The sequence below is a fragment of the Prorops nasuta genome, unplaced genomic scaffold (genome assembly GCF_024137725.1).
Source record: "Prorops nasuta isolate Cenicafe-Biocafe unplaced genomic scaffold, Cenicafe_Pnas_1.2 PNAS00014, whole genome shotgun sequence".
Lineage (NCBI taxonomy): Eukaryota > Metazoa > Arthropoda > Insecta > Hymenoptera > Bethylidae > Prorops > Prorops nasuta.
This window is the reverse complement of record NW_027116811.1, coordinates 1,867,918-1,895,585: the sequence shown is the minus strand read 5'-3', so window position 1 is coordinate 1,895,585 and position 27,668 is coordinate 1,867,918. Positions and strand designations below refer to the sequence as shown.

The 27,668-nt window shown below is 39.9% G+C and overlaps 1 protein-coding gene across 2 annotated transcripts in view; it reads left to right on the top strand.

Annotated features, from left to right (window-relative positions):
• LOC136778288 (uncharacterized) overlaps positions 1–27,668 on the top strand; it is a 62,012-nt gene that overhangs the window by 23,779 nt on the left and 10,565 nt on the right. The window contains exons 2-5 of one of the 2 annotated variants that reach the window (XM_066735000.1): positions 11,193–11,401; positions 13,350–13,485; positions 15,659–15,796; positions 22,891–22,916. In XM_066735000.1, coding sequence (XP_066591097.1) covers positions 11,193–11,401; positions 13,350–13,485; positions 15,659–15,796; positions 22,891–22,916 — 509 coding nt within the window. The remainder of the gene's footprint in view (positions 1–11,192; positions 11,402–13,349; positions 13,486–15,658; positions 15,797–22,890; positions 22,917–27,668) is intronic. The other variant, XM_066734999.1, reaches the window with a different exon arrangement.

The window sequence follows — 27,668 nt, the reverse complement described above, 5'->3', positions numbered from 1 at the left end:
TCATTATATTGCCCCTTCATGATCCCAGTAATTTTACTTTTACCAAAAGCATATATATATATATATATATATATATATGTATTATATCTGTGATTCTCCAGTCGTCTTTCACTTGGAAGGAAACTTGGTTTTAAGAAAAGAGTGACAGTGACATCTTGGAACATCATCATTGTTCCACAGACATCCTCAAGGTCTCGGGTTAATACCAAGCACATTGAATATTTCAATAGAAATTAAAATATATAAACGAAGACTGTATTTTCGTTGGCAGTAAATATGAAAAAAGTTTGAATTAAAAATTAATTGAAACCCTCGGAGATTCTACGTTCACACTTCAATCTTTCATCACTGCTGAGATTAAGAACCCTTTGTTGTCACCAGTTTATTCAACGAATCTTGACGAATGCAATTTATGTTAAATTCCAAATTGAATATTTAGCTGCACGGTAGAGACACTTTGGAAAACTTTTAGAATTAATAACTTAAATGCACGTCGTGTAGGCTGCAACAAGAGTTACCGGAGTAACCTAAATCTCGTCGAGCAAGTTGGGGTCAAAGTTGAACAGAGTAAAAAGGTAAACATTTTCAGCACACATGAAGTTCGAGCCAGACTGCATCGTCTGGGAAAATTTAGATACTTTAGATTTTCATTACTTAATGCTATTAATAACGTTACACGGATATTTAACAAGATTATTTTCTCAAAAAGATTAAAAACTACTGTATATTTGACTTCTCAATTAATTAATATTTATCAAGGAAGTATAATTTTACTTAAATTCAGTCAACCGTCGAAAACTAAAATTACGGTGTTAAACAGGATGGTTTTGATCGTCGAGGGTGAAACGGTAAAGCGACTTGCGTGAAAGTTCATTGCGGGAATAAATCTTGGTAGTTTCGTCGCGAGATAGGGCATTGTTCGCTCTTATAATCGAAATATTCTGGTAGTATTTGGTGTGCGTGTTTCATGCATAGAACAAGGGCTTTTCCCTTCAAATTATGCTTACCGTTGTCTTCCTTTGAGTCCTCGTAAATTTCCTTCCCACTGTATATGTATATACACACACACACATATATATATATATATATATATTTGACCGAGCTTTCGTACTTGCGAGACGGGCTCGCAAAACACATCGAGTACAGGGCCACCCACTACAAGCTTCGGCTGTTCGCCCTTCGCGTGTCGTCTACCCTCTACCTCCCTCTCCTTTCTCTCTCCCTACACTACAACACGCGTGCTCGTTAATTGCTGCATTTTGCTTACAGAATCACATTATTGTGACAGCTGTCGAGTACAGCGTACACTGCACTCTGAAACTCGTATCCAGTGAGTATCACAAACACCGTCATGCATCACGCGTAGCTTCTAGCCGAGGTAAAATTATTCAATAGCACGTCAAGTGTTTCGTACAGTTTCAGCTATCCGATAAGATACGTCTTTCGTAGCTCATACTCGTTATTAACAGTCGCATTAGGAGATTTCTACCTTTGGTATGATATAATAATTCGAAAAAATATCGTGCATTGCTTATACGTCACTCAACCCATCAGCAGGCACCAGTTTACACGCGAAGTCGACTCCCAATGAGTATGCAAAGTGGAAATTTATACGAAAAACGTTTAAAGCGTAAACTGAGATGGTAATAGTTTTTAACATTTTAAAAAATATTATTATATACTGTATATATATATATATGTGTGTGTGTGTATGTATACATTGAAGGTAAAATGCATGAAGTTTAATAAGAGCTTTTTGCCCTGCTGTCACACATGGCCGCGTCATGTGCACACTTACCCTTGGGCCAAAGTATGGTCTCTCTTCTCGTAACATTCTCGCTAATTGGTACATTTTGTGTGGGGAATTGCATTATTGTGACAACTGCTGAGTGCAAGCAATGCGTAACACCGTTAAATACATATTCGCGTGCTGCTTTCTGCTCTGCGATGCTTAATGAGCTTTTTGTGCTTACCTAAAATATTTCCACGCACTTTCCAAACGTAGGGAAAATGAGCTTTGTTTACCTTCCGAAAAAAAGACTCTAGCTTACTCGAGTACGGTTCTCTACTCGAGTTATACTAACATAATATGTGTGTATACCTATATCGATCATTTACGCACGCGGAGCAGCATTTTCATAGATTCTACACTGTAAACGTTCTCTCATTGAGCTGACGCGGTAGACCCATATGTTTGCCTAGAGGAGAAGACTGGGATAGCTCTGTGGATCTATACCAAGAGAGAGAAAGAGAGAGAGAGAGAGAGAGAGAGAGAGAGAGAGAGAGAGAGAGAGAGAGAGAGAAATCAGGGCGGGAGCTGCACGATTCGAGTTATTTTGTTTACCCTCTTCCGCCGTTTAATTCAGTGTGCGCGGCTGCTTGCTAGCTTTTAAACTTTCGAAACCGCGGAAACTGTTCGCATCGCACTTTAAAGCCCGCTCCACTCGCCGGTGAGCAGCCCCGACGGAAATGCTCTCAATGGATAAATTTCGTGGATCCCCGGGCGCAGTTAATGGCAACCGAGAGCCCATTGCTGCTGATGCACGGATGCCAGCAATTTTTTTCTCACAGCCACAAAGTTTATCAAACAATCTAGGGGAAAAATAAAGCGAATTGACCAATCCAAGTAGAGAACGTATAATAGGGAATGGCGCATTTCGCTCGCTGCGTATAACACCGTTTTCGTTCGTAAAATCTCTTCGCAGGGTGTATATAAATAGGTAGATACGTGTGTGTGTGTGTGTTGTGTGTGTGTACATCGTGACGTTTCGAGCTGTTATACCATACCGATGCATACAATGTATTTTACCGTATATTGCCGGATAGATACGGCAAACTCATCAGAAGTTGTTTAATTGCTGATATAAGGCGCGCTTATTACTTCGCTACGTACGCCAATTCCAATTGGAAACGCGCTGTATGGCGCGATCGCAATTATGGTGGATTTCGGAAGTAATTAATTCGTTATTAGCGGAAATTCGATAGGCAATAAGCCCCGCAACGTCGATAACTGCTAATTTGCAATTGCAGCGCTACAAAAGATTGATAAAAGTATCCTTTGGTCGCACGATTGAATATATACCTATATATGTATATAATGAATATTTGATCTGTCAAATGGGAGATGAAAAAAAAGTATTAAGCAGTACTGCTTTGCCAATCGAGGGAGTATCAATTACAGCGATAAAGAGTTGCTTTATTAGAATTCACTGTTTGGATATGCTGAAATATTTCACTCTGCAGTTTTCGAGCCTTTATTGCTCGAGATGAATAATACTATATATATATATATATAGATTGCTTTGATATCGTGGTACGCTCATCAGTGGTACGTCTGGCCAACGATAAGGGGTTCCTCCTGATCTATCATCCCGGCTTGCTTTCTTTGTCCTACCTTTTGTTTGTAGAAATTCTATTGGCAAGCTTGTCAGAGACATTCGGAGTATTACCGCCCCCGACCATGCGGAAGTTCACGAATCACCTCATCCAGAAATCTCTTTTGGGAAATGTCAATAGCACGAAGATGTAGTTCCCTTCAATATGAGGACAGACGAGATATGTGTACCACTGCCATGTTAAGACAAACTGCTCTCCAAGATATTAGCCTTTCGGAATAAATCTCGTACTGGCAGATCTTTCCCAAACTTCTTACCTGACAAATGTGATCGTGAAGGCCCATTTGCGAAGGTACAACTTTTCTCGCGGAAACAAATCATCAGCATCGGGAAAGAGTCACGGTAACTTGTCTTTTGATACTGCGGGATATATACGTGCCGAAACGATAGAAATGTGGAAAATCATTTCAAGAGAGGAGCTCCTTCCTTTACTGGATTTTTCTTAACTAGAAATAAATGGACGGGGTCTCTGATAGTTCTAGACGGTGTATATATATATATATATATATACACGAATATAGTGGAAAATGAGGGGGGAAAAGTGGTGCAAGAAATCGTTGTGAAAGACGTCGATAATGCTACATCACCGTTAACAAAGGATCATCAGTGACACTGTCATCCTCATTGGTCGTTCTTCCTTTGTTGACGATCCGTTCGTACGTACTCGAAAGTCTCCGATACTTCATCAAACTTATTCTCCATTGGGGCGACCAGAGTTTGGGATCTTTGAACGCCAGAAGCGTCTCTAATCGTAAAACTTTCAAGCTTTTTTCTAGTGGCTCTTCCACCGCGAAGTAATGAAAAACGGTTGGATGCCTTCTGATGCATCTCCCGTGTAATAGAATTTTTATGAAATTTCTCCTAAAACAACACGTTGGCACAAATGCGAACGAAAAACCAACGAAGGGATACCTGCAAAAAATTCCCCTCTCCATATTCTCTCCTTGCATCAAATTTTATCCAGATAATCTCATTCGGGATGGAAAGGTGATTGTGTGTGTGTTCGCGCGATAACTGGGATCGATGTCAAATATAAGGCTACAAAAATTGTGTAAATGCATTGGTAATATGAAAAACTTGACGCGCGCGCGCGCGCGCGCGCGTGTAAGCAAGCAACCGTTAGAGTATTTGCCAAGAATTACGTTATCATAATTTACTCGGAGGATTTCAATTCGCGCAGAGTCTCGCGCTACTCTCATTTTCGTGGGGCTGTGGCGGTGGCTCGGAGAGATAGCTCTCGAGCTTGACACAGAATCCTTTGAAAAAATTCAATTAAGAGGACAAACGAGAAAGGTCAGAGGTAAAGAATTGTGGTGAAAAATGTGCGGCTACATCGACGTAGCAGCAAGCATGCACCTAATGTTGCCAGAATTGTCTTTTGTACCGAAACGAATTCCGTCTCCTTGCCTTGCATTTCGGCCTGATGTACCGAGACGAAAGTCCCTCTCTTCTCGCGACGCCCTCCGCTCTCCTCACCCTCGCGCTGCTCCTCGCTTGCTCACTTGCCTCCCAACCTTCTCTCGCCTCGATGCGCGCACACACACACACACACACACACACACTTGCGCAGGAGCAAAAGACACTTGGAGGAATAAGAGAAAAGCGAACAAAGCGTCTAGCGGTTGCTTCTAGTTCGTTGGTCATAAGAAAATACAATAGTTTCTCGTAGTTTAAAAGCAGAAACTATAGTAAAGCGAAGTCAGCCTATATGGTATACGAACTCTCATTCTACTTTTAAGCTAAAACAGCCTTCCTTCGTCGTGCTTATTTCATAGAGAACTATCTTTCCCTGCTGCTTCAACATATAACGCTGCATCGTCAAATAACCACGATCGAATTTTGGCAAGAGCCAACAACGCGCGAAGACTCTCAGAAAACGCTGACCTTTCCGCGTGTATATGTGTTCCGGAATTTTATCATTATTTCAAAATACCTGTCCAACGTTCCGACCGAAACCACGATTGATTCTGCAAAATTGTTTAAACGACATTCCATGTAACGCATCTCGCTGTATGTGTTGAGTCAAATTTAATGTTGTATTTTATTATATATATATATATATATATGTGTGTGTGTGTGTGTGCAGTTCATTTCATGGACAATAGTTACAGCCAGAGATGTACAGATATCGGAATTGTTTCAGATGTTTCGGTTACCAACATTATCCGAGTCTTATACCTGTCACGATACACTTAACCAGGGTTATCCTATACAAGCTATATTATATTATCAAACTATATAACTATATAGCTTATTGTTCGCGAAGTTAATATTGACAAAGGCGAATATGTGCAGCGCTTTCTGCGCTACCAAATTTCAGCGCTGAAACTTTAAGTATATAGAATATAGCTAGAGTATATTTCAAGGGTCGTATAACATTTTACTTTACCAATAGGATCCGTTCGTACTAATTATTAGCAAGGAGGTCCATATTGGAAAATTTACGAGAGCTCGCGAGGGTCTCATAATTTTTCATTGCTGTGACTTTTATCGAAATGCCGTATCGATATATCACACCGCAATAGTCGCGCTTTAATAATAGTTGGAGTAGAGAGCCGTGCGTAGATATACACTTGGATATTTGTAAACCGATGTATACGCGGGTTTCAGCTATTTTACTTCCAACCGTGAAAAGCTAGGATGCTCTAGTTTATGCGTACTGATATTTGTAAGATTGCTGCAATAAGACAAAAATTACTACGTGGAAGAACTAGAAATTTTTTAACGATAGTGCATGTACACCATCTCGCCTCGTTAAATTTTGCGCAGAAACTGTGCGAGTCGTTGAAACGTGTCCATTTTCTTCCTATATATTTCACCCTTTTTCGCACAACCGCCAGTATTTTGCTTTTGCGCGTATTAAAGTACGAGAAGTGGCTATATCGCACGCGCCAGTTATTCCGCGTCATATATTCTTGTTAATGCTTTTTCGTAACTATTCCGGTCATAACAGAATTGTTACGATAGACGACGTATAGTGTACAGGTACATTGTGCATGCGGATGAAAAGTCATCGAACCCGAAAGTGCTAGTAAAAAACGCTACTTTTTGATGAAGGATATTATGTCAGACCGCGAAGTGCCATGCGTAACTGAGATTGCAACTTTTCTCTCGTAAAGCTTCCAGTAATGTGGCGTCGTTTTTTTTTTCCATAGGAATTTTCATGCCCCAACGTTATAACTCTCCTCGCGAGAGATCCTCACGTTCGAAGCTGCTGAAACTGGAGAGGAATCGGTGATATTTAATTTCTTTGCTGCGTGGCGTGGCGTGGCGTGGCGCTATTCTCGCTGCAACATTTATTGCCCCAGAGTTTCTCGGCAACACCAGTTAGCGACCAAAACGAGAAGTTTGCACAAATCTCAAGCTTGTAAACTTTATGATTTTATTATGTTTCACCTCTCTTGCGGCCCAATATTTTCTTGCTATAACTCCTATATTGTTGCTCGTTGCTTAAAATCAAGATTTTACAAGCGATTTCTCTCTCCAGCTGTTTTCTCAAGAGCCAGAGTAGCGTAGAGCTAATTTTTTATCTCACTTCATTATTTCAGCTACACGCCTTTCCAGCTTCTACACAATTTCCTCCTTTCTCCCTTATTTTCGCAATTCGTCAGGCACACCGACGCAGCGATACTGCGTCCATGTATTTCTATCACCTTTACTTTTCTTCTCCTCCTAACTGTTTTTCCCCTGGCTCTTATAATCCTTTCGTTACACGTAAACTCGCTCTTTTTCTTAGCGAACGTCGATGCCAAATGGATGCGAAAGAGGATTACGTGCCATTTTGTCGCACTCTGTTGCTTTTAAATTTTCATATAAACGTCACGATTGCACACGCAACCTTAATCAACATTGTCGCGCCAAGTGCAAGGTCCCTTTTAACGGGAGGCTCATTTTACCTGCACGGGAATAATCGCTTTCGCTCTCCCGGAGTATTAAATGCCATATAGAAAATTTAATTAAAACGTCCGAATCCACTTATATTTCCGAGAGCTCGCACGAATGTTCTAAATAACAATGGCCGCGGCACTTAGATTCTCGCTTGATATTTCGATCGAATATCGTTATCGGAAAAACTGAGTCGTTTGTATAGCTCGCGCTATTTTTAAGGCTAGGGATCGCGTCTATAAATCACCCTTGTCGACCAATGTTGGCCAGTACTGATCCCGAAATGATACAACGGCCATTTGTAAGATAGCAAGAGCTCGCTGACTCGTCGATAAAACTGCCAAACTTTCCGTAATAATTCAAGGATTTCGTTAACTTCCGCCTCTCTAGGGTGGGAGTTAATGCGAACCTCCTCTATCGTTACCATTATTATATATATAGAGAGAGAGAGAGAGAGAGAGAGAGGGAGGCCAGAGAGTAACAGTCTCGTGCATCTTCCGTACAGACTCTTCGATTGGCCCACCGCAGCTATTCAATTATTTCTCGCGGTGAAATTTAATTTGCTTGCTGGGAATACGACGATAAGACTCGAGATTTTCTCGGAAAATCCGATCAAACGACTCTCTCCGTCTCTCTCCATATTACACCGCTAAGTACTGTACTACGGAGAAGCAAATTTTTCTTAACACTGTTAAGGATCTATATATCCCACGAGAGCCAAAACTTTTTCGTCCTTTGACCGTAGAAAAAATTCTGAAGCACGCTATACAACCACCTTAAAATTTCAATATTCTTTTAAGAGCTGCTGTACTTAATTTTTCATCATCGCTATAGCAATCCGAAAGTTGGTCTACTTAGCAACTTTTGAAGTTTATTATTCGTTAAAAGTATAAGACGTGATAAATCAAGGGAAGTAGGGTTTTTTAATTGTTTCTTTGACTGGGTGGAATTACATCGACACAAGTTTCCCAGGAGGATTTTTAGGTCAATCGGGAGATTACTGGCGAGTGCATGGTGGTGCATTAGCAAATATTCGACTTATCGGGGGCTTTTAACGTTAAAGATTTAATCTGGGATATGACGATAAGTCGGTAATGTAAGTACAGGGTGGTGGTATTGTGAAAGATTCCTTGGAAACGGCATCGAATGTAATGGCGCAACCAAGTCGAGCTTCGGAGAGAGCATCGAGATGGTTTTGGATGCTGCAGCCTCGGAAATGCTCTTCCGAGGATCCTTTGAAGGACGTTAACAGATGCGGGGGTCGTAAAAAGCGGTACTCGCGCGGTACTTATTCAAAGCAGAACGCAGCAGGTGCGTCTCATCACGTGAGTAACGTCCCGTATAGAAACATCGCTGACGCGACCGCGACAGCTCACGAAGAGGGGGAGAAAAGACGAAACGAGACTTTGCAATTCTGATCGTAGCCGTTCGCATTTACGAGTCGGGCTTAATTTGCCTAGGGCACGTCCGCAGGTGTACTCGCGCTATGTCTCTTGGAAATACCGGAATTATTCCGGATAGCTACCTATATCCTATCACCTCGAAGAACTGGAATTATACTAAAAGTGCGGTCGGCTTGTTTCTACAGTCTCCTAGTTCACATTCGTTCAATACCCACTCCTTTGCTATGCTCTTTATATATAGGTATATACATTGTTCCAACGACGACTTTAACGTGGCAATAGTACTATTACGATTTTCAATGCAAACGTAGAAATACAATTCTCGATTAAATCATCTCAATGTGAATTTTAAGCCGTTCTCTCTCTCTCTCTCTCTCTGCGTTTAGAAACGAACCTTTGAAGAATTTATTTGCATTTTCGTATAAATAAAAGTGCAGACTTTAAACATGTACATATGTATACTATTTGCAAAACTTCCCAATTTTATCTCCACAACTCTAGTCTCGTCGAAAAATATACTCCACGCCACGCGATGTAATAAGTTTTATCAAAATTTCCTGAATGTTACAGTGCATCGATGACTATTGGATAAAAATACTTGGATGGAAAGTAATTAAAAGTATGTCATGCCCCTGTTAGAAACTTATTTATTATGGATCGCTGCTCTCGCAAATTGCTTTTACGATATTCGTGCTTCTTCAAAAAATTGTCGAGTATACTTAAGCAAGACTTGGACAAAAATTTCATTCGTACGAGTATTATTTGCCTGCGTATAGGAAGAACGTGTATACGTATGTGTGTACGACTTACATTTTGGATATTTTAATGCGATTTCTTGAGAGTATTTACTCACAACACTAGCGAGGCTAGCTATTAAAACTTCGTTATAAATTTCAAAGTTGTGAAAAGTAGGAAAGCGATGAGCTGAAGAAGTTGGGCCACGGTGAAAAAGCAAACGCGATTACCTTCCGTTGGGGGGAGGGGTTCTAATACTGAGGAGGAAATAATTAAAACTACGAAATTATCTTTCTTATACTTTTTCCTATCAAAGCTTAAGCTCGGTGCTGGATTTTGAAGACACCGAGAAAAACAAACAAACACACTTGCTTTGCAAATCCTGTAACGTGTGAATTTTTTTTATTATTAATTAATACCCTATAAGCTATCCCAAACAGGAATTAATATTCTTCCTGAATTACGAATAATTAAAAAAGCGAAAACTCGATTAAAAACGTGGATTACTAATTGTAACAGCTTCCTAATCCTCGTGAACAATTGACATGCACATTTTTGTCACGAGTTCGAAGCTTCGGACGAAGGCTTGATAGAGCGAGAGAAGTTCGTAGCTTGGATTAATCAATTCGCAGATATAAAAACAACTATAACGATGAGTATTGAAAATTGAATTAAGAGAGGAATTAGTGTTGTATGCACGCGAGATAAAAAAGTCCATACTTGGACCACATTAAAAAGTTAAAAGCGTTTTACAGTGTCTGGTAAATTATTTTATAATATATTTCACTCTTAAATGGATACAACTGTTGAATTTACATTGCACATATTTGTCTAGCTTTTCGCTAGTACTATAAATATTAATGCGCGTTAGCTTGAATATTCATGTCGCGATAAATCTTGAATTTTATTTTAAAAGTAAATAGGCGGTTATGACGAGCGCGCGAGATAGCCAAAGAGGTTTATCTGGGATAACCATCTGTGATTACACATTCCTTCGCGTGTATTTTACAAATAGATTGGCAAAAGCGAAGCACGGTTTGTATAAACAGGGATATTACGGATGGTGGAGAGTTTTTGTCGCAGGACACGTTTTACAGCGCGCGCTTATACCTTCGTCTCTTATGAAAGAGTCAGCCGGCAGAATTTTGTCCCAATTCGGCTCGACCGAATATATATATATATATATATATATATATATGTATACTACCACTACGGCATAGCCTAGAGGTATCGCTACATAATAACGCTTCCATCCTGCCCCAGCGTCAAGGAGGAGCAAAGCTCGGCCCCCGTTTTAATATGAATTCCACTCACGGTTCAATTCCTCGGGGCTTAATGGGTCGAATCGTCGATAATCCGTTGGTTGAACGAAGCGTCAGCGAGAAATACAGAAAGAATATATGAGAGGAGATACAGAGAGAGAGAGAGAGAGAGAGAGCCGAGGAGGCAGAGAGGAGACGAAGATCGAACGTGGTTCCGAATTGGTCGTATCTTCCTCGGGAAGGAAAACACACAGGGCTGGGAGAATGCGACGGTGGGCATAAATAAACGTTGGGGATGTAAAGGGATGGAATTGGAGGGGAGGGTGGGTGGGGGGGGGGGGGGACTGTACAAGGGTTCGAGGAGGAGGGAGGGAGTGAGGAATTGTCATTCGGTGGAATTGCAATTTCTCGCTGACGCGTGCTGCGCTGCAACTCGCAGCACGAGCAGTAAAACCGGACTAATGATGCACACTAGACTTAATGCCCCGTTCCTGTTCTCATTTGCCACAAAGGTGCGAGGTGCCTGCGGAACGTCGAGCTGGAAGTGGTTCCGGAGGCGGTGCAACGTGGTCAGGAGGCGATTCTACGCTGCCATTATGATCTCGAGAAGGCCCCTCTTTACTCCCTCAAGTGGTACCGCGGCAGGCACGAGTTCTACCGATTCTCACCGAGCGAAACCCCAGTCACTAAGATCTTCAACATCTCTGGAATTGACGTCGACGTAAGTTTACTCCACTCTCTTTTCTCTCCTATTTATTGCACGACGTACTACACCAACATCCATCCCTATCCTATATCAACCCTGCTCTACCCATAAAATCCAATACACAGCCACGACGGCGAGCGCTCGCTCTACTCCACAGCTTTTATCTCGATACCCAATTATTACAAAGAATGCTTCTCTACCGCAAAACTCTTTGTTTGTGTTTCTCCTCTCGCACCTTCGACCACTTCCAATTTGTCCAATTTCATTCCTCACCCCCTAAAAATACTTCTCGCCAATCGAAACGATGGTATATTATTGGTACAAGTTGCAAATTGAATGTAATAATATTTTAATTTCGTTATACCGTCGGTGATGGCTTTTCTTTGGCAATAATCATTATTGCTCTGGCCGCCGCGGTATCGGTTTTGAAAATTGAGAAATATGGATGGATTTTGACACATCCATTTATGGTACCATGCTGCTTCGTATATATACATACGTACATGTACGTGTGTATAATACACAGGCGTATTTATTCGCAGGTTAAAACGAACGCGTTTGTTGTTTCATAGTAAAATGAACGTCCCGCAAAAGCTGCGCTTAACGTTGTTTACGCGTACCGTTTGACGCACGTACCGCTATGCTCGAATGACAAGCAAAGCCAAACGCGCATCCGAAGTTTCATGTAGATGAAAGACTTGCCGAAAAAACAGCAAATTTGTAAGTGAAAAATCTAGAAGGAACAAAAAAAAAGATCTCGTATTTCAATCTGCTAAAATTTCCCTTTGTTACACTCGAGTCCCACGGGAATTTTTACGGAATTTAATAACATCCCCCGAAAAATCGATTTGTTTGTTTATTTGCAGCGAATAAAAAAAGCCGGAGAGTTGTATTCGGAATTTGCTCTCTTTTTCATGGTGAATGAGAGTTCCGGTAACAAAAGTCGTAAAAAACAAGCTTGAGTCAACGGAACGAAGAAGGGGACTGAAGCATCAACTATTAAGCCATGAGAAATCTCAATTTACATGCAGGAATGATAAAAACCGATGGAATTGACGAGGGTCTTATTAAACGTTCCGTATGCATGCGCATATCTGCGCCAGATGCCATAATTTGTAATTTAAAATGGCAGCATCGCAAATAGGAGGGTCGGACGTAATAATTGGAGAAAAAAAAACACAACGTTTCTTTCTACACCATCATTATTATAGTATTTGTTTTTCTCCTACATAACTCATAGAGCATCGTGTCCCGGGCAACCTGCATCGAGTTTTCCGAATAAATTTTCATGGAAAGCTCATTTTACTTGGACCTTTCGAGGACCGCTACTCGCCTCCTCGCGTGCGCGATCCGTTTTTCATTAAAATCGTCGATACCAGCCATTTCCATTTCGTTTCTCCCTATTATTTAAGTCCCCCGCTAATTATGCACACTCAGCCTCGCTTGCTCCGATTAAACCTTCCTTCCTTCCTTCCTCCCACTTTTCTCCCAAAGGTGCTCGAGAACTATAGTCTCTTCGGTGCTCGCTCCTGTCGCTCAGTTCATCGAGCCAATTTAGCCGAGTGCTGGATAATTACGGATAAGATGACATTTCGCGAATGCAACTTTTGCCGGGACTCTAATGAACCAGCACTTGATCGTCAGGGACTTATATAATAAACCCGAAGAAAGCACTCTCATCGATCACAAATTTAATCCCATAAATAATTGAACATTCTTTTCGATTGAGACAAACACTTTTAATTGATTAAAACGCAGAATATATTTCGTGATAAATTATATATAAACTCCAATTTCAAAAGTCATATACCGAGGCAATTAATTATATAATTAAAATTATTTATGCATTCGCGTATCTCTGTGCATGCCTTTTGTTTCAACTGCTATTTTAAGTTTAAATGTATAGTAATGGTGTTTGTATATTGTTAAAGTTTAATGTACGTTTCTCTGTCTTATGGAACAGCGCGACAAATCAAACAGCAGCCAAGTAACACTGCGTAACGTCGACTTTGGTTTGTCGGGCCAATTCACCTGTGAAGTTACAGCAGACGCGCCAACCTTCTCAACGCTTTCAGACTCGAGGAATCTCACAGTAGTGTGTAAGTATAATAGTATAGTGCGACGACACACTATACGTATGTGAATTCAATTGCTGTCATTTATATATATATATATATATATCGTGCTTTGAGCGAATCGAAAAAAGTGCAATTTTTTAAATAGCAATATTGGTAGAAGATTACAATGAATTTTGTAACCTGGCGATTTTCTATCAAAATTCTAGCAAGAATCTTACATCCTTCTTAACAACTATAAAGATTGAGAATTGTAATATGCATATAATATTAGAGGCACGAGCCAAGGCTCTAAGCAAGTTTCCCTTAGACTTTGTACCTTTTTGAAAGTGTTCAAGAAAAGTACAAAATATTACGTACCTTTACCGTCGAGAATTTTCTAAGGAATAAGGGCTTTAGTGGATTTAGCTTTGCGATAGAAGCCAAATTACGTGAAAGTGCTGAGAATAGTAGTAAGCATTCTTATAATGTTGTAGTTGAATTATCAGAAAGTTTTCTCGTGGTTCGGGAGAGCGTCTAAATGGATTAATGCTTCGTGTCTCGTTCGTCAATTTCCTCAGTGATTTCGTTACTTTCACCTTATATGGAAAAGTCTTTTTAATCCATCCAAATTTTAGTAATCAAGTTTTCCACCGCGTTTTATCCACTCGAGATATTTCATCTAATTCGTATACTATAGATGATACTCTAACTTCATTAATCCATATGCGTTCCCATCAACTAGAATCTCTCGGATAATGCAGTATCGTACTAGAGCGCGAATTAAAATACCACGAATCCATTAAGCTTGCAGAATCCATGCCGGACTTGAAAACTATGTAGAAATGAACCGTTGTACGATCTCTGTTTTACAAAAGAAGGGGGAAAAATAACTTTAAACATCAAAGCAGCAAAGTTTCGAGCGTATTCTTTATGCGAAAACAGGACAATAAAATTCCTCTTGGAACTTTATTCAAATGTATCTATGAATATCAAATGTACGATACAAAAATAATGCGATCAACTTGAAAAACATAAAAATTTCTCCTTAAATATACAGTATTATCAATATTTCTGTTTGCTTTATCAGCTTTAACTTTGCGAGAAAAAGTAAGAGGAGAAAAGCTTATTGCGAGGTCTTACAACGTCGAGGGAAATATTTGTGGATGCATTCGGGCAAATTCTGTCACCACCACCACGAGAACCTGATATCAGATTTTTTTTCACCAATTGCGAAATCGCGTTCTGATAAGCGGCACGCAAGATTGATGATCGAATGATACACGAGATGGCCATGGAAATGCTTGCCAACTACTGCACATTTAAATCTGTTTGAATTCATGGGCTGTTCGCGTGAGCCAACATTTCGCCGATTACCAATGAACTCATCCATACAGAATGGTTTTAAAATAAGGCAAATTATCAAAAGCATAAAAACAGCTTGAATTAAATGAAAAACGATTAAATAAAAAATTCTGCGTTATTCATCCGTTTTTATAGAATTGCTTTTCAATCAATTGAAAAATAACGCATTTCGGGCCATATCGTACTGTAGCAATCTCTCTAATGAAAATATATATGTACAAATATACCTATATATTTTCCTGTAGTATACGGAATATTAAAGGACGTTCTTTTGAATTATTCGAGTAATTAATTTTGCGTTAAACGTGTTGCCTGTGCAATGTCGATTTATTAACACACGTCCTGTAGACGCAGTTCTAGCAGATTTTATAATTAGTTAATCACTTAATCATTTCGCAAATTACCGGTTTATCGCTTCTATAGAACATATTCCCAGAAGCGTTTACAGTCATTTCCTGACGTACCTGCCTCGGAGCGTTGGCTCGAAATTCATCTCGAGAGGGTACCAAATGATTGACTTTATACGGTCATTGACCTCAACCTATACATATATATATATATTAAATTATGACGTTTAGTCAAATTTTGTAAAAAAAAAATGCTCGTATCGATATATTACACGCATCTAAAATCACTGATCAAATGGATGCAATCTCGATAAGAATGGATTCTTCAATTTTGTCATTTTTAGAGATGAATATTTCTGGTTAGATAAAATTTACGGTGAAGGGCTGAATTCTCATATGAACAATTCCTTAGTATTGGTTTTCTCGATTTTTCCCTTTATGGAAGATGAAAATAAATCTTCCGTGATCAATAAACGTGAGACAGACTTTCAAAATTATTGTTCCAGCTTTACCCAAAGGCAAACCCGTCATCGTATCGGAACGGGAGCGCTATGACCCAGGGGACACTTTGAGAGCAAATTGTAGCCTGCCGCCCTCCAAACCAGCGGCCAGTCTTTCATTCACACTGAACAACAATCCGGTAAGTGAAACCCGTACCTATATCAGATATTATCGAGTCTCCTGAAAATATCAAGCCAGGGAACGTTTTTACAGATATATATATATATATATATATATATATATATGGCATCCTTCGCTGAATAAAAATCATGGAAATGATGCCTGGAGAGTCTTATCTTTGCTTTTTCTTACTTAATAATCAATTTAATCACGACGTAAAGATGAATCCGTATAAAAAAGTGACGACGCTTTTTTTCATAACCCTAATAGAATTCTTAAAGTCTTTTCTCGCTTAAACGTAATGACCGTCGTAGCCATAGTCGTATTGGCAAAATGGTGTGACCATGTTTCAAAGCGAATTGACCCTTTTCCACTGAGCGTAAAACGGAGCGATTCAGAAAGAAGTAGATCGACAGATTTTCGGAAGAAAAGAGCGGAAACGTGTCGATACGATCAGCGATATGACAGACAACTATGGCGCGTCTTATCGTTGCTGTTACGCCGAGGTTTTTCGCGTGTTTATCAGAAACGACCAAAGCCATAAGGCAAATACCGCTTCATCGTCAAACATTGCAAGGCTAAAGCCAAGCTCCTCCATATATCGCATTTTATTTGTTGTCGCCTATTTTTCTACGCCAACCGTTTACACAACCCTCTACGTAAAAGCGTGCTGCAGAAAATATACATATAATGTGTTTGTGTGTGTGTGTGTGTGCCAATAAAAACGAGAAAAGCGATTTCAGCCAGATTTATTTCAACCTCGAGCTTGGCATAAAAATGTGCCACGTTCTCGAGATTCCACTTAATATGTGAATCATATGTAACTTATTATTATTAGCCTAGCTTATTCGAAAATAAACATATAAAATACGTATAATTAAAACTGGGAAAAGTGACATTTTGCCAGACCAATTTTTCTGTTTTTCGCAAGGGTCAGTGATAAGGAGATAAAGCTAAGTTTTAAATTAAAAAATAAAAAAGTGTCTTTTTATTCCTCGGAGTTTCAGCTAAAAATAGAGTTTAATTTATTTCATTGAAATTCAGTTGTACCAAAATTTGCGTAAAGTCCACGCGTGCTGTTATTTAATTTCTTCTGCAATCCTCTTGCATCGGAAGGATAGCGAATCACCTATATAACCTAGTAAAATTTTAAATTATGATAAAGCCTCGCTTTATATATAGTACTTCCTATATATTACAATTAGTTATTGATGAATCGAGATAAAATAGACAAGCCAATTTGGAAACCACCACTTTTAACGGTAATATACGTCTGTTATCATTAATACCATAGATTATAGCCAGTGCTCCTGTTTTATTAATCGCTGGATTAGCTACAGTTTAATTTGATTATCCTGTATATATAGAATATGCATCACAAGAGTGAATTATTCCGGAAGAAAAAATGATCGGCGGTCAATTAATTAACTCCTAAAATTAAATACTTATTCCAACTCTATTTAATATTGAAGCTGAAGTTGTATAGACGTTAGAGGGATTTTATAGCATCGACACATTCCTTCAATAACAGGGACTTTACATAAATAGCTGTCCACGCCCTACGTTCCTCTATTATAATTAAACTCGTCGTCCTTTGAGGCTTTAATGTAATGCAGATTAATGCCAGGGTTGACTGCTTTCTGTTCTCTTGCTTGCCAAAATGCCTGCAAATAGTATCACCAGCTAGGCCACTGCAATTTGAACCATGTTACTACTGATATGCAGCAGTTATCCTTCCGATTTCATGCAAAGCATACTTTGAGGAGAAATACTTTGTGCAATGAAATCAAAGAAAAGATCAATTTTGTAATAAAAACAATTAAATATGCAATCTACAATATTATTAATACGATTTGAGAGATGAAAGCCATACTTAAGAACATTGAAGAGTTTTTAAAAATAGAAACGTTGTAACAACCGTAACCAACTAGCTATCTTGTTGCTCCCATCAGCTTCTTCAGTGTGCCAGCTCATTCATTAAGTCTGAAGAAGGGTCTCGTAGTCTCTATAGGGTCGTCAGTGGAGGTGTACACGACGTGTCGTTTGTTCTACTCTGAAACTGGAGATGTCTTCCTTGGATAGCACAACGATACTGGCGAACGCTGACACAAATGTGCGCACGTACAGTCCAAGTATACATGCAGGGGAGTTCCGACAAAATGATAAAACTCTGCTATCAAGATAATAAAATCTTAAACCAACCCGGAAGATTGATTGCACATCTCGAATCTAGCTAACAAAATATTTGCACTGGAAAAGTACAGAAAATCGAACGAGGAAAATTGATAACTCCCTGATACCTCTCTATGATAAAGTTTTAATTAATAAAATCCTACCTTCCTCGATAAATAATTTCCCAAATCGAGCCTTCGACTTTAATCAAATTTAAATAACAACCTCGAGCTTTCTATAAATATAGTAAGCAAGCCACTGTGGCGTATATCATACACACGAATCGGATAAAATTGAAATATATCGCTCGCTACATGCAAAGCAACTTTATCGGCACGCTATACCTTTAATGAAAGTTAGTACGAGCTGTATTCATTTGCATTCGTAAGGAATCGATATGATAAATCTACTTTTTCGCCAAAGTTACATTAATGCCGAGCGTTTTTCTCCCCCAGTCTGTATAGTCTATTTTACTATATATATACGACACAAAAATAAAACAGGAATAAACTCGCCGAAGCGAGATATTGGAAATTGTTGGTGGAAAAAAGTGCAATAAAGAGCGAGATAATTAAGTAACAAGAAGCGGAAGAATTTCGGATGGCATAATCTCTTTTACCGGTGGTGAAGAGGCTTTGGGGATACTTGTCCAGTTTGCCAATCGCTTTTGTGCAGAGCGTTCACGAGCAACCGTGGAGCGGCTTTCCAGCCCGGGCAGCATAAGCTCCGGTCGGTGACCATAGATCGATGGGATCGCAATCACCTGATCTGCTATTCAATGTTGGCCAACGAACGGGCTCTCGACCGCACGCGCCTCTAGCAGGACGATCGGAGCGTGCAAAACCATCCACGCTGGCTATCCAGCTCTGCGGGATATATTACAATTTACACGCGGTTATGCGTGGTTAAACGAACCACGGCGTCTGCTAATTATGGTTAAGTTTAATTCGTGTCGATCGAGAATGGGGCGAAAGGGCCTCTCGTTTCACGAGCTCCGTCGTTGACCCGCAGCCCTCTCTTCGATAGGCTCCCCCCTATTTAAGAGTACATCCTCTATATCTTCAACTATACGCGCAGGCTGCTGTAGCATATCGATATAGATTCAACGCTATTTGTTGATACCAAAAGGATTATTGGCTAATAACGCGGAGGAAAACCGAGGCTGCGACAACGTGCCTTCGGGCGAGATTTAGCCTCGGCCGATTTCCATTAAGCTGCTTGGAAAGGGGGAAATTGCACGGGGTTTATAGCACGAGCGCAGGATGCCAAGAGGGAGGGCCACTTATCAAATCACCAGGCGATGGACAAGCGCGATCTCCGCTGAGCTTCATCGTCGTAATTGAAACCATGGATGCAGATGGCTCTATTGTTTCTGCAGGAAGCTCTCTTGAACGTCACCGGAAGTTTCTCCATGTCATTCCATCGCTACACCATGAAAAGCATCGCTTTGCCCCTCGACCCCTCAACGACCACTCTACACACACACACACACACATATATATATACGTGCAATCTGAAATATGGTATACTCGATGCGAGACATTTTTGACAAACTCCATGCAACGACGATCGTGAACAAATTGGTAATGATAATAACTTATGCGTCTGTCGTTGTAAATTTACATTATAATCCGAAAGCGAGTAACTCGATACAGTTTATCTGGGATTTGAAATTATTGGAGAACTAAAAATGTAAATTTACAAGGTCGTGCAATCTCGTTGGTTACCCGCAGTTGTTCGCGATTGTTAATATAGTAATTTTATAAAAATTGTTTAGAGCTCGTTTCGCAGTGTTTATCTCTGTCACACGCCGCACAAATATACGATAGAAACTGTCTGATTTCCATTGGATGCTTCGAGTTAGCTCCTCAGCCAGTCCTTACGCATTCTTGTCTATCCCGAGGCCGTTTATGCCACTGCCAAGTGAACAAACTTCGTGCCTCCGCATCCCCGTCGTTCTTCGTCAACTCCGTGACCAAGCTAAAGATCTCGGTGGTCTAATAAAGCGTCTCCTCAACATGCACGGGTGCAAACACGCTTAAGCAAATACGAGGGTGCGCAACGACACGTGCATCCACACACACGGGACAGCAAGTATACGAAAAGAGAGAGAGAGAGAGAGAGAGAGAGAGAGCTCACGCACGTACGAGTTTCAACCACTCCCACACTATCCCACCTTAACTGAAAGGAACCGTGAATGTCATTGGTGACAAATTGAAGCTGACGCTACAGTCCGGTCGATTCAAACGTTTGATTAGTTTATCGACTGGATTAAACTCAACTCTCGAAATACTTTAAGCCGGCGAGTCGAAATTTGCTGAATTCACCGGAAGTTTGACGCGAAACTAATACTGGTTCCCCTTGTGGTACAACTACAACACCATGTTGGACTACCTGATGGAGCTCGCAGCAAGAAAGTACTCTCACGTATACACTTCTATTTTCTAAACATGCAAGTGCGCAGCTTTGCCAAACTTCTCTTGTGAGTTGAGAATGAGCATGCCCGTGTTTAACAAGGAGGGATTTAAATTTCCTTATTTGTCAAAACTTCTAATATGTTTAAATATATGTAATATCCAGCTACGCGAAACCCAGCAAACTTGGCCAGTAAGAAACTGTCCGACATTTAAATAGAGAGAAGCCCGCGAAGAAAGAATTAATAATTAGTAACGTTTTATATTCTATATTTTATACCACATTTTATTCCACTGTAACAAACGTTCCTGGCTTATCCGAAAGCTTGAAATGGGTATAAATTTCATCCTACCTCTCTAGATATACTTTTTCCATACTTTTTATATACTCTTTTTCATTCTCGTTATGAACATTTAGAGTTATTTCATAGAGACAAGCGGTCTGCGTGTCATGGGGGACGACGATATGACTCTGAAACAGTTTCTTGATTCTGAATCAAGTGTCAAACTAAGCGCAATATCACGCTGAGAGATGCACTAATTGCTGCCATAAATCTAATTACAAATGTATGGGCTTGCCTCTAATTGCTTGGCTGGCCACACTCACACATTACACACACATATACACCATACACACGAATACATTCCGTCATATCCACCAGTATCAAGTGGGAAATTAAAATTTCACTCATCGGTGCGTAAACGCGAATGATATTCCAAATTCAGCAGGCTTTTTTAATCCAGCATCTCGCAAATGAAGTTGCGTGATAAAAACTTTTATAGTTTGCCCATTAGACGAAGCAGGTTTATCGCAATGAGAATGCTTTACGAGTCGTCCTTAATCCTGGCGTGTTTGTAAAAGGTCCTTAGCTCGAAGGAAGAATGGATCGTATAGAAATATATAGACCTCTTCAGAATCGGAGAGCTAGGAAACGGGACAGGGACACCTTTGTTGCATGGGACATACAGCAAACAGACATTTTATTGGGATGAAGGAGCAGCTTTAAAGTTAAACAAGAGAGGGGGGGGGGAGAGAGAATAGTGGCAAAGGAAGAGAAGGGGGAGGAGAGAGAGGAGAGAGGAAAAGTTGCTTTGGAAACAAACGTGGGAAGTAAAGAAGCAGAGTCAAAGTCTTGGGAAGAAACCGTGGTGTTTCTATGAGAGAAAAGAGCAGGCAGCCTCCAGGGTTTAGCAACGACGAAGCATAAAGTGTCGGCAACAGAGCTAGCTGACGAAAGATAGAATGTCGCTTAAGCGCTGTCGTGACCAATGGTCTGGAATCCCTTTTTCGCTATCGAGCAACGACGCGTTACACGTCACTGCCGAGTTGCACCTATACTCGCAATTTTTCGCAGGATGACAGGATATTGGAAGGTGCTTGCTAGTACCTCTAGATACAGCAACCAAGGCTTACAGAAGGATGCTTTCTTTCCACCCCATCCCCTTCATCTCATTTTCACAAGTCACTTTTCCTGGTAGAATCTACTTTCTTCTCTTTACGTACCTTACAGCTATCTTTCTCCTTTCTCGACTTTTCTCAACTAAATTTCCAACGTAACACAGTTTCTCTTTTCTTTTTTCTCTTTCTTTTACTTTCTTTTTCTTTTTCTTTTTTTTTTTTTTTTTTTTTTTTTGTTAACGGACAGTTAATTCCTGAGGGATATCTGGTCCCCTCGGTCAGTTGCAAGGATAACGAGAGAAAAAGAATGGTATAGACCGATCGGTCCACACTGATATCTCTGTATCTCCATTTAAGACGTGGTACCATCGGCCTTCGAGACTATAATAGTCAGGTTGAAGAGAATCTGTCCACTAGAGAATAGGGGATGACCTCGTGTACGAATCGATGGACCAACTCGATGCTGCACTGAAAAGTTCCTCGACTTCTCTCTGGCCTTGCATGAATATCTTTCATGTATATATATATATAGGTTTGAGATATATGTATATCTATGCTATATGTCTTCTCGTGTATTCGTGTGCTCCAGCAATGAAATGGTTCGTGGTATAAAACGATTGAACCACCACCCCAAATCGTTCGCCTGCAGCAATCAAGCCTGTTCTCCCTTTGCCGGATCGGACATTTCGAGCGATCGGGTCTATAAAGTTTAATCGCCGGCATTCCCAACGAAGACACCGCTTCGATTCACAGCTACGGGTAATAACCGCCATCTCGTACAACAAACTCAACTGTGGCCCAATTTTACTTTCAAATTTTGCACTCCCAAAAAGCATAAAAAAAAAGACTTATTGAATTTAAGAAATTGTTGCACGATCGAAGAGTATAGTCGACGATTAAGATGCTGAAGAAGTTTCAGGTTTTTTCTCGTGGCAATTCTCCACCGGTTGTTCGTTCGCATTAATTAAAGTGGATATTTTATTACTTAAATTCACGGAATATCATGGAATGTAGCGGAAATGAAATTGTAGCGTACGTGATGCACACTGCGTAGAGGGGTTAATCGCTGGTATTTCGCCGGGAATGGAGATATGTACGCCTAGTTTCTGGCTATGGATACTAGCAACTACAGTCGCATATACTAAGCATGAAGTCTCGGTATGATCGTCTGGAATCCTAGTTACTTGTGCAATGCTTAAGCAGGTCCTTAGTTTAATGATGATTAATCGTGAAGGAGGGAACCGTGAAAATTTATCAAGATTACGAAACAGTGAAATTTCTTTATTTCGCTAAAATGGAGAACTTGTGTTTAATTCCCACGCGAGGAATAATATTATAATCATGGGAAGCTAACGTATTCAATTTTCGAATAAGAGCTCGTGTATGGTTTAAATTTTCTCATTGCACTAAAATTCGCAGTGGAGAGGATCTACGAAACATATAATACTGGTTTTCCAGTGAAAACAGATACGTATTCAAATATATGGATATTGCATACTGTCGTGTATACATATCAATGCGCCCTCGGAGTGTCCTTAATCTGAATGTAACTGTGGCCATACTAATCTGTTTCAATCGAAATGAATTGGAAGAGAGGCTATCATGCAAATGGGAAGAATGTTTTAATAAGACAGCTGGATTTTGGTTGTAAACACACAATTTGTAAAAGAGAGCAACGCTCAATGGTGAGATAGAGTCTTAAATATTAACGTCCGATCTTACAATTTATCAATATCGTTGTTCTTCTGTCCATGATCAGCGAAAATTACTTATAATCGAGAAATAAAATGTTCTTTTTCAACAGAAACTCTGCAAATGGGTTATTTCATAAAGTTTCATGGTACTTTCTATTTAGCAGCTTAATGTAGAAATTGAAGCATTAATAATACAATTATCTACTTGGATGATGGTAAAGGGAATTGATTGGCTTGTCTTGGAAACTAGTGTGTACCATGGATATTGGTCTTTGTCGTGGCTATAATCACCTCGGTGGACCCAACAGAGTTCGCGAAATCCAAAGTCGTAAATTTCGTACTCACTGGAGGTGGCGCCAAATACGATTACTATCACTGTTGGAATTAATCGAAGGCTTTAGAATTGAAAGTGAACGACCTATAGCTACATGGATTATAAAATAGAAAAATATAGGACAATGAGACCAAAAATCGCAGAAACTTTTAAACAAAGTAGCTCTTGCCATTAAAAATTGGTAAAATAAAGTTGCTACAATAATTTTATTTGCATAGTCCAGTGTGTGCACTATATGTATATTGTTGTCTCAAGATCGTACCTACAATTAATTATTTGCAAGACTAAGTAATTGGGGTAATTGTGTTGAGAGTGCAACAATGCAATTCTGTGAGCATATATTCATCATATCTGCTCATTCTTATCCATTGGCTCAAGTCTTCCATCGGACTTCTCAAAGTGCACGTTATTCATCATAACCACAGCTAGTCATAGCCGTCTTCGAGTTATAAATGACTGAGCATAAAGTGAGAATTCTGTGACGTATCGAGAGACATATTTACCAGAGTGTATCGCATTCGGGTTATTTACTCTCGACTCTTGACAGATACCTTACCTCCTCCACACTTGAAGCAACCTTTAAGACGGTCTATACTTTGCAGGAGAATAATAATAGTTAATAACGTCTCCGATATTGCTCCTTTATAGAAAAAGTATGCACTTCCTTAGGTATCAAAGAACCAACAATATAATCAAAAGCCTTATATTGTAGCTACACCAACGAATTCGAAGCCTCCGCATAGAAGAAGATTGCGTTGCATCGCTATAAAGCTCTATTCAAAAACTGTTTTATAATTGCTTTTGCATTATGGAGCTTAATCATTTTCTCAAATGATAGATATCGATCATTATAAGTAAAAGCGTACATGATGGAGGAAAAAGTGTGGCTTTGCAAGCAATATTTTCTATTTTTTTACAAGGGTCAATAAGGATGGGCATCGACAGTAAAAAGATACAGTTTTATTCTCCACTAAATTAAAATAATATATCACATTGTGTTTTTTATCAGAAAGAGAAAATCGCAGTAGCATCGTGTGTTTAGGGTTGTAATTATATGAGTGAGATATTTCCAATAAAGGAAATATGCCTATAAGGGTTGGTTTAAGCCTGCTATCAAGTGAAAGGGCTTCCCTTATATCCTTCCTCTAAACTATGCCGTTCTTCTTCTTCGCACCTGAAATACATCTTCCGAGGGCCGAGCTTAGCAATCACCCGAGAGTATCTTGATTCGAATAAATCTTCTGTGCCTTCAGGATTTAGCACCGGAACGACGGAAAAGGTATTTTCGAGACAAGGCTCACGTGAAACAGAAAATGCTTTCTCTCGTAAGTTTAAGCATGCTCGCGCAGCTCTACACTGACAACAAGTTCAAAACAATTTAAAATATGCGTTGGGTTTTACCGGCTATGAAATTTCATAATGTGGAGCAAAATATTAAAGCGTGCAAAATGGAAGCGACCAAATATTGTTATAATTAAACTTTGCTCGCCAGAACGGAGCTTTTCCGCTATATACATTCGTAAAATTAAATTAATAATAATACGTAACCGTTCAATTTTGGCTCTTTCGATATCAACAGTTTATAGAAGATATATAATTGCTTCGTTAGACGAATAATACGCCTGCTCGTATTTCTCAGCACTATAATGGGACAGCCAAATGTTTTCATTAATTCTTATTGTTGATGCGATTTGTATTATCATTTGCAGAATGCATTATGCTCGCAATAACAAAGATCGTTAATATAAATTTATCATTCAATTAGACTAATTATTTGCGCGAGAAAACTCTGGAATTTCAATAAAACCAATTATATTCGCTCTAAGAGGGAAAGAAGAAAAAAGGAGATTTCATGTACACAGCTTGTTATTCCACACAGCTTATTATAAAAATATTAACTAACATTTTTAGCGAAGAAAACGGAAGCGAGGAAGTAATTTCATGAAATATCGTTAGGAGCTTTTGAAAACATATTTCCCTGGGCGCGATATGTGGCAGGTACGAGACTTGTTAAATCCATTGTTTTTATACTCGTCTATCTCCTGTTTTCTCGCAATAATTTCACAAAGAAGGTAAAAAGGAGCGGAGACTCGGAGAGTCTAAAAATTTAAAGATGAGAAAAACGCAGGCGAGCAAAATTGTCCAGTTTTTCATTCTACTTCTTCTTTTCTTATAAATATATAAATATTAATTGCAGGATAAACGTATATATTATATATATATATATAATTTCTTCTGGATTCTCGGGGTAGAAGCAAGTTCCGGACACGTTGATATGGTCGATTCAGAAAGGCTATCCGAGTGTCACGTTGTCCTCGGTGAAGCTTACGATATGCACTTACCTCTCTGAAGAAGAGCACGGGATTCCCCGAATACGCTCTTGTGCCGATATATACACCGCTGGTACGAGCGATATACTTTCGCAAATTGCACGGACTAGCCGAGAGCCGTAGGATATTGCTAGTGATATTCCAAGAGATCGCAGCCGAGGCTACAATATTCCACTGACGTTTCACACTGGCCGACCTTTCTTCCAAGCACGATTACACCCTTTCTATTATCTCCACAGGCGTAAAAACTACTACCCAGTTAGATTACGCGGTGTCGCACACGCCCTTCCGCTTTTACCCGAGGCTCGCCCATATTAAACCAATTTTGCAGAAAATATCATTTTCGACAAGTGATCTTTCCCTTCTTTATATGCGCCATCCATTGCACCTGATCCAGAAACCAATCAGATTTTATATCCTACCGGAACGAACTACCTTATTTCACATTCATGGCATTTTCGTTGAAAAAATGTACCACTATATAAATAATACTCGAGTTTTATTATTTTTCAATAAATTCTAGCTCACTTGTACAATTTCGCGATAAAAGCCCATATGGGTAAGCGCAAGACGAAATAATTGGCGAACAAATACGCCAACTCTCTTCTACATATATAGTATGTATATATATATGTATATATATATATATACCGATGGCGGTGTGGACGCACAGCGATATTCGGTTGCAAATGATGTATGAAATTGATTTGTAAACAAAACCAACGCTTCGGTTAATGATAAAATTTTGAGGATTGAGTTGTTGGTGGGTATCTATAGCGTTGTGACGTCATCGGGGCCGGGGTGACTTTATTATATTCGAGGGGTTGGTCTTTGGCGCGTAAACGTATGCGTGGGTTCGTTGCGCGAGTGTGTGCAATCGATTCATAAATTACCGGAGGAAGCAGTGCGGTGGCTAGGTGTAGTGTTCAGTGACAGTCATGATAGTAGAGGATCATCGATCAAAGGCACACACAAGAGAGGCGCGAGCCTGGAGAGAAACTGCGAGCGGTTGCCTTGGACATTCGACCTGTTTCGAATGGTACAGTTCTGCCAAGTGGCGCGCGCATGCGTTCGAGTTGCGGCTTAAACTATGAATTATCGCACTCACATGTGTAGCCACGTGTAACCGTGCCACTCTGCATGGATCGTGAATCAGATCAGGCCCGTAAATTACGGGCTGAGTGTGCGGACTCAATGGCGAGCCGAAATAAACTTGGGAAAAGCACATTGAGACCTGTGGCAAGTGGGACAATGGCCGAGGGATGGTATAGAACGATAATAACGACTGTGGAAAAGATTGGAATCCAAGCAAGTCGATTGATGCCAAAGGTACTTTCGTTCGGACAAGTAACTCCCTAAAAGGAAGAGAGAATCTTTAGCGATCGCTGCACTACTGAATTTTCCCTTGCTCCCATCTTCTGCGGATTCAACGTCTTTCCTTTCTCCGCTTTCAGGAAATCTTTCTTCTTCCCCCACTGCCCCTCCCCCTCCCTCCCTCGGCATTTATACTACCGCCAAACTTTCCACAACCCCCGAGCTTCCTTCCGTTTAT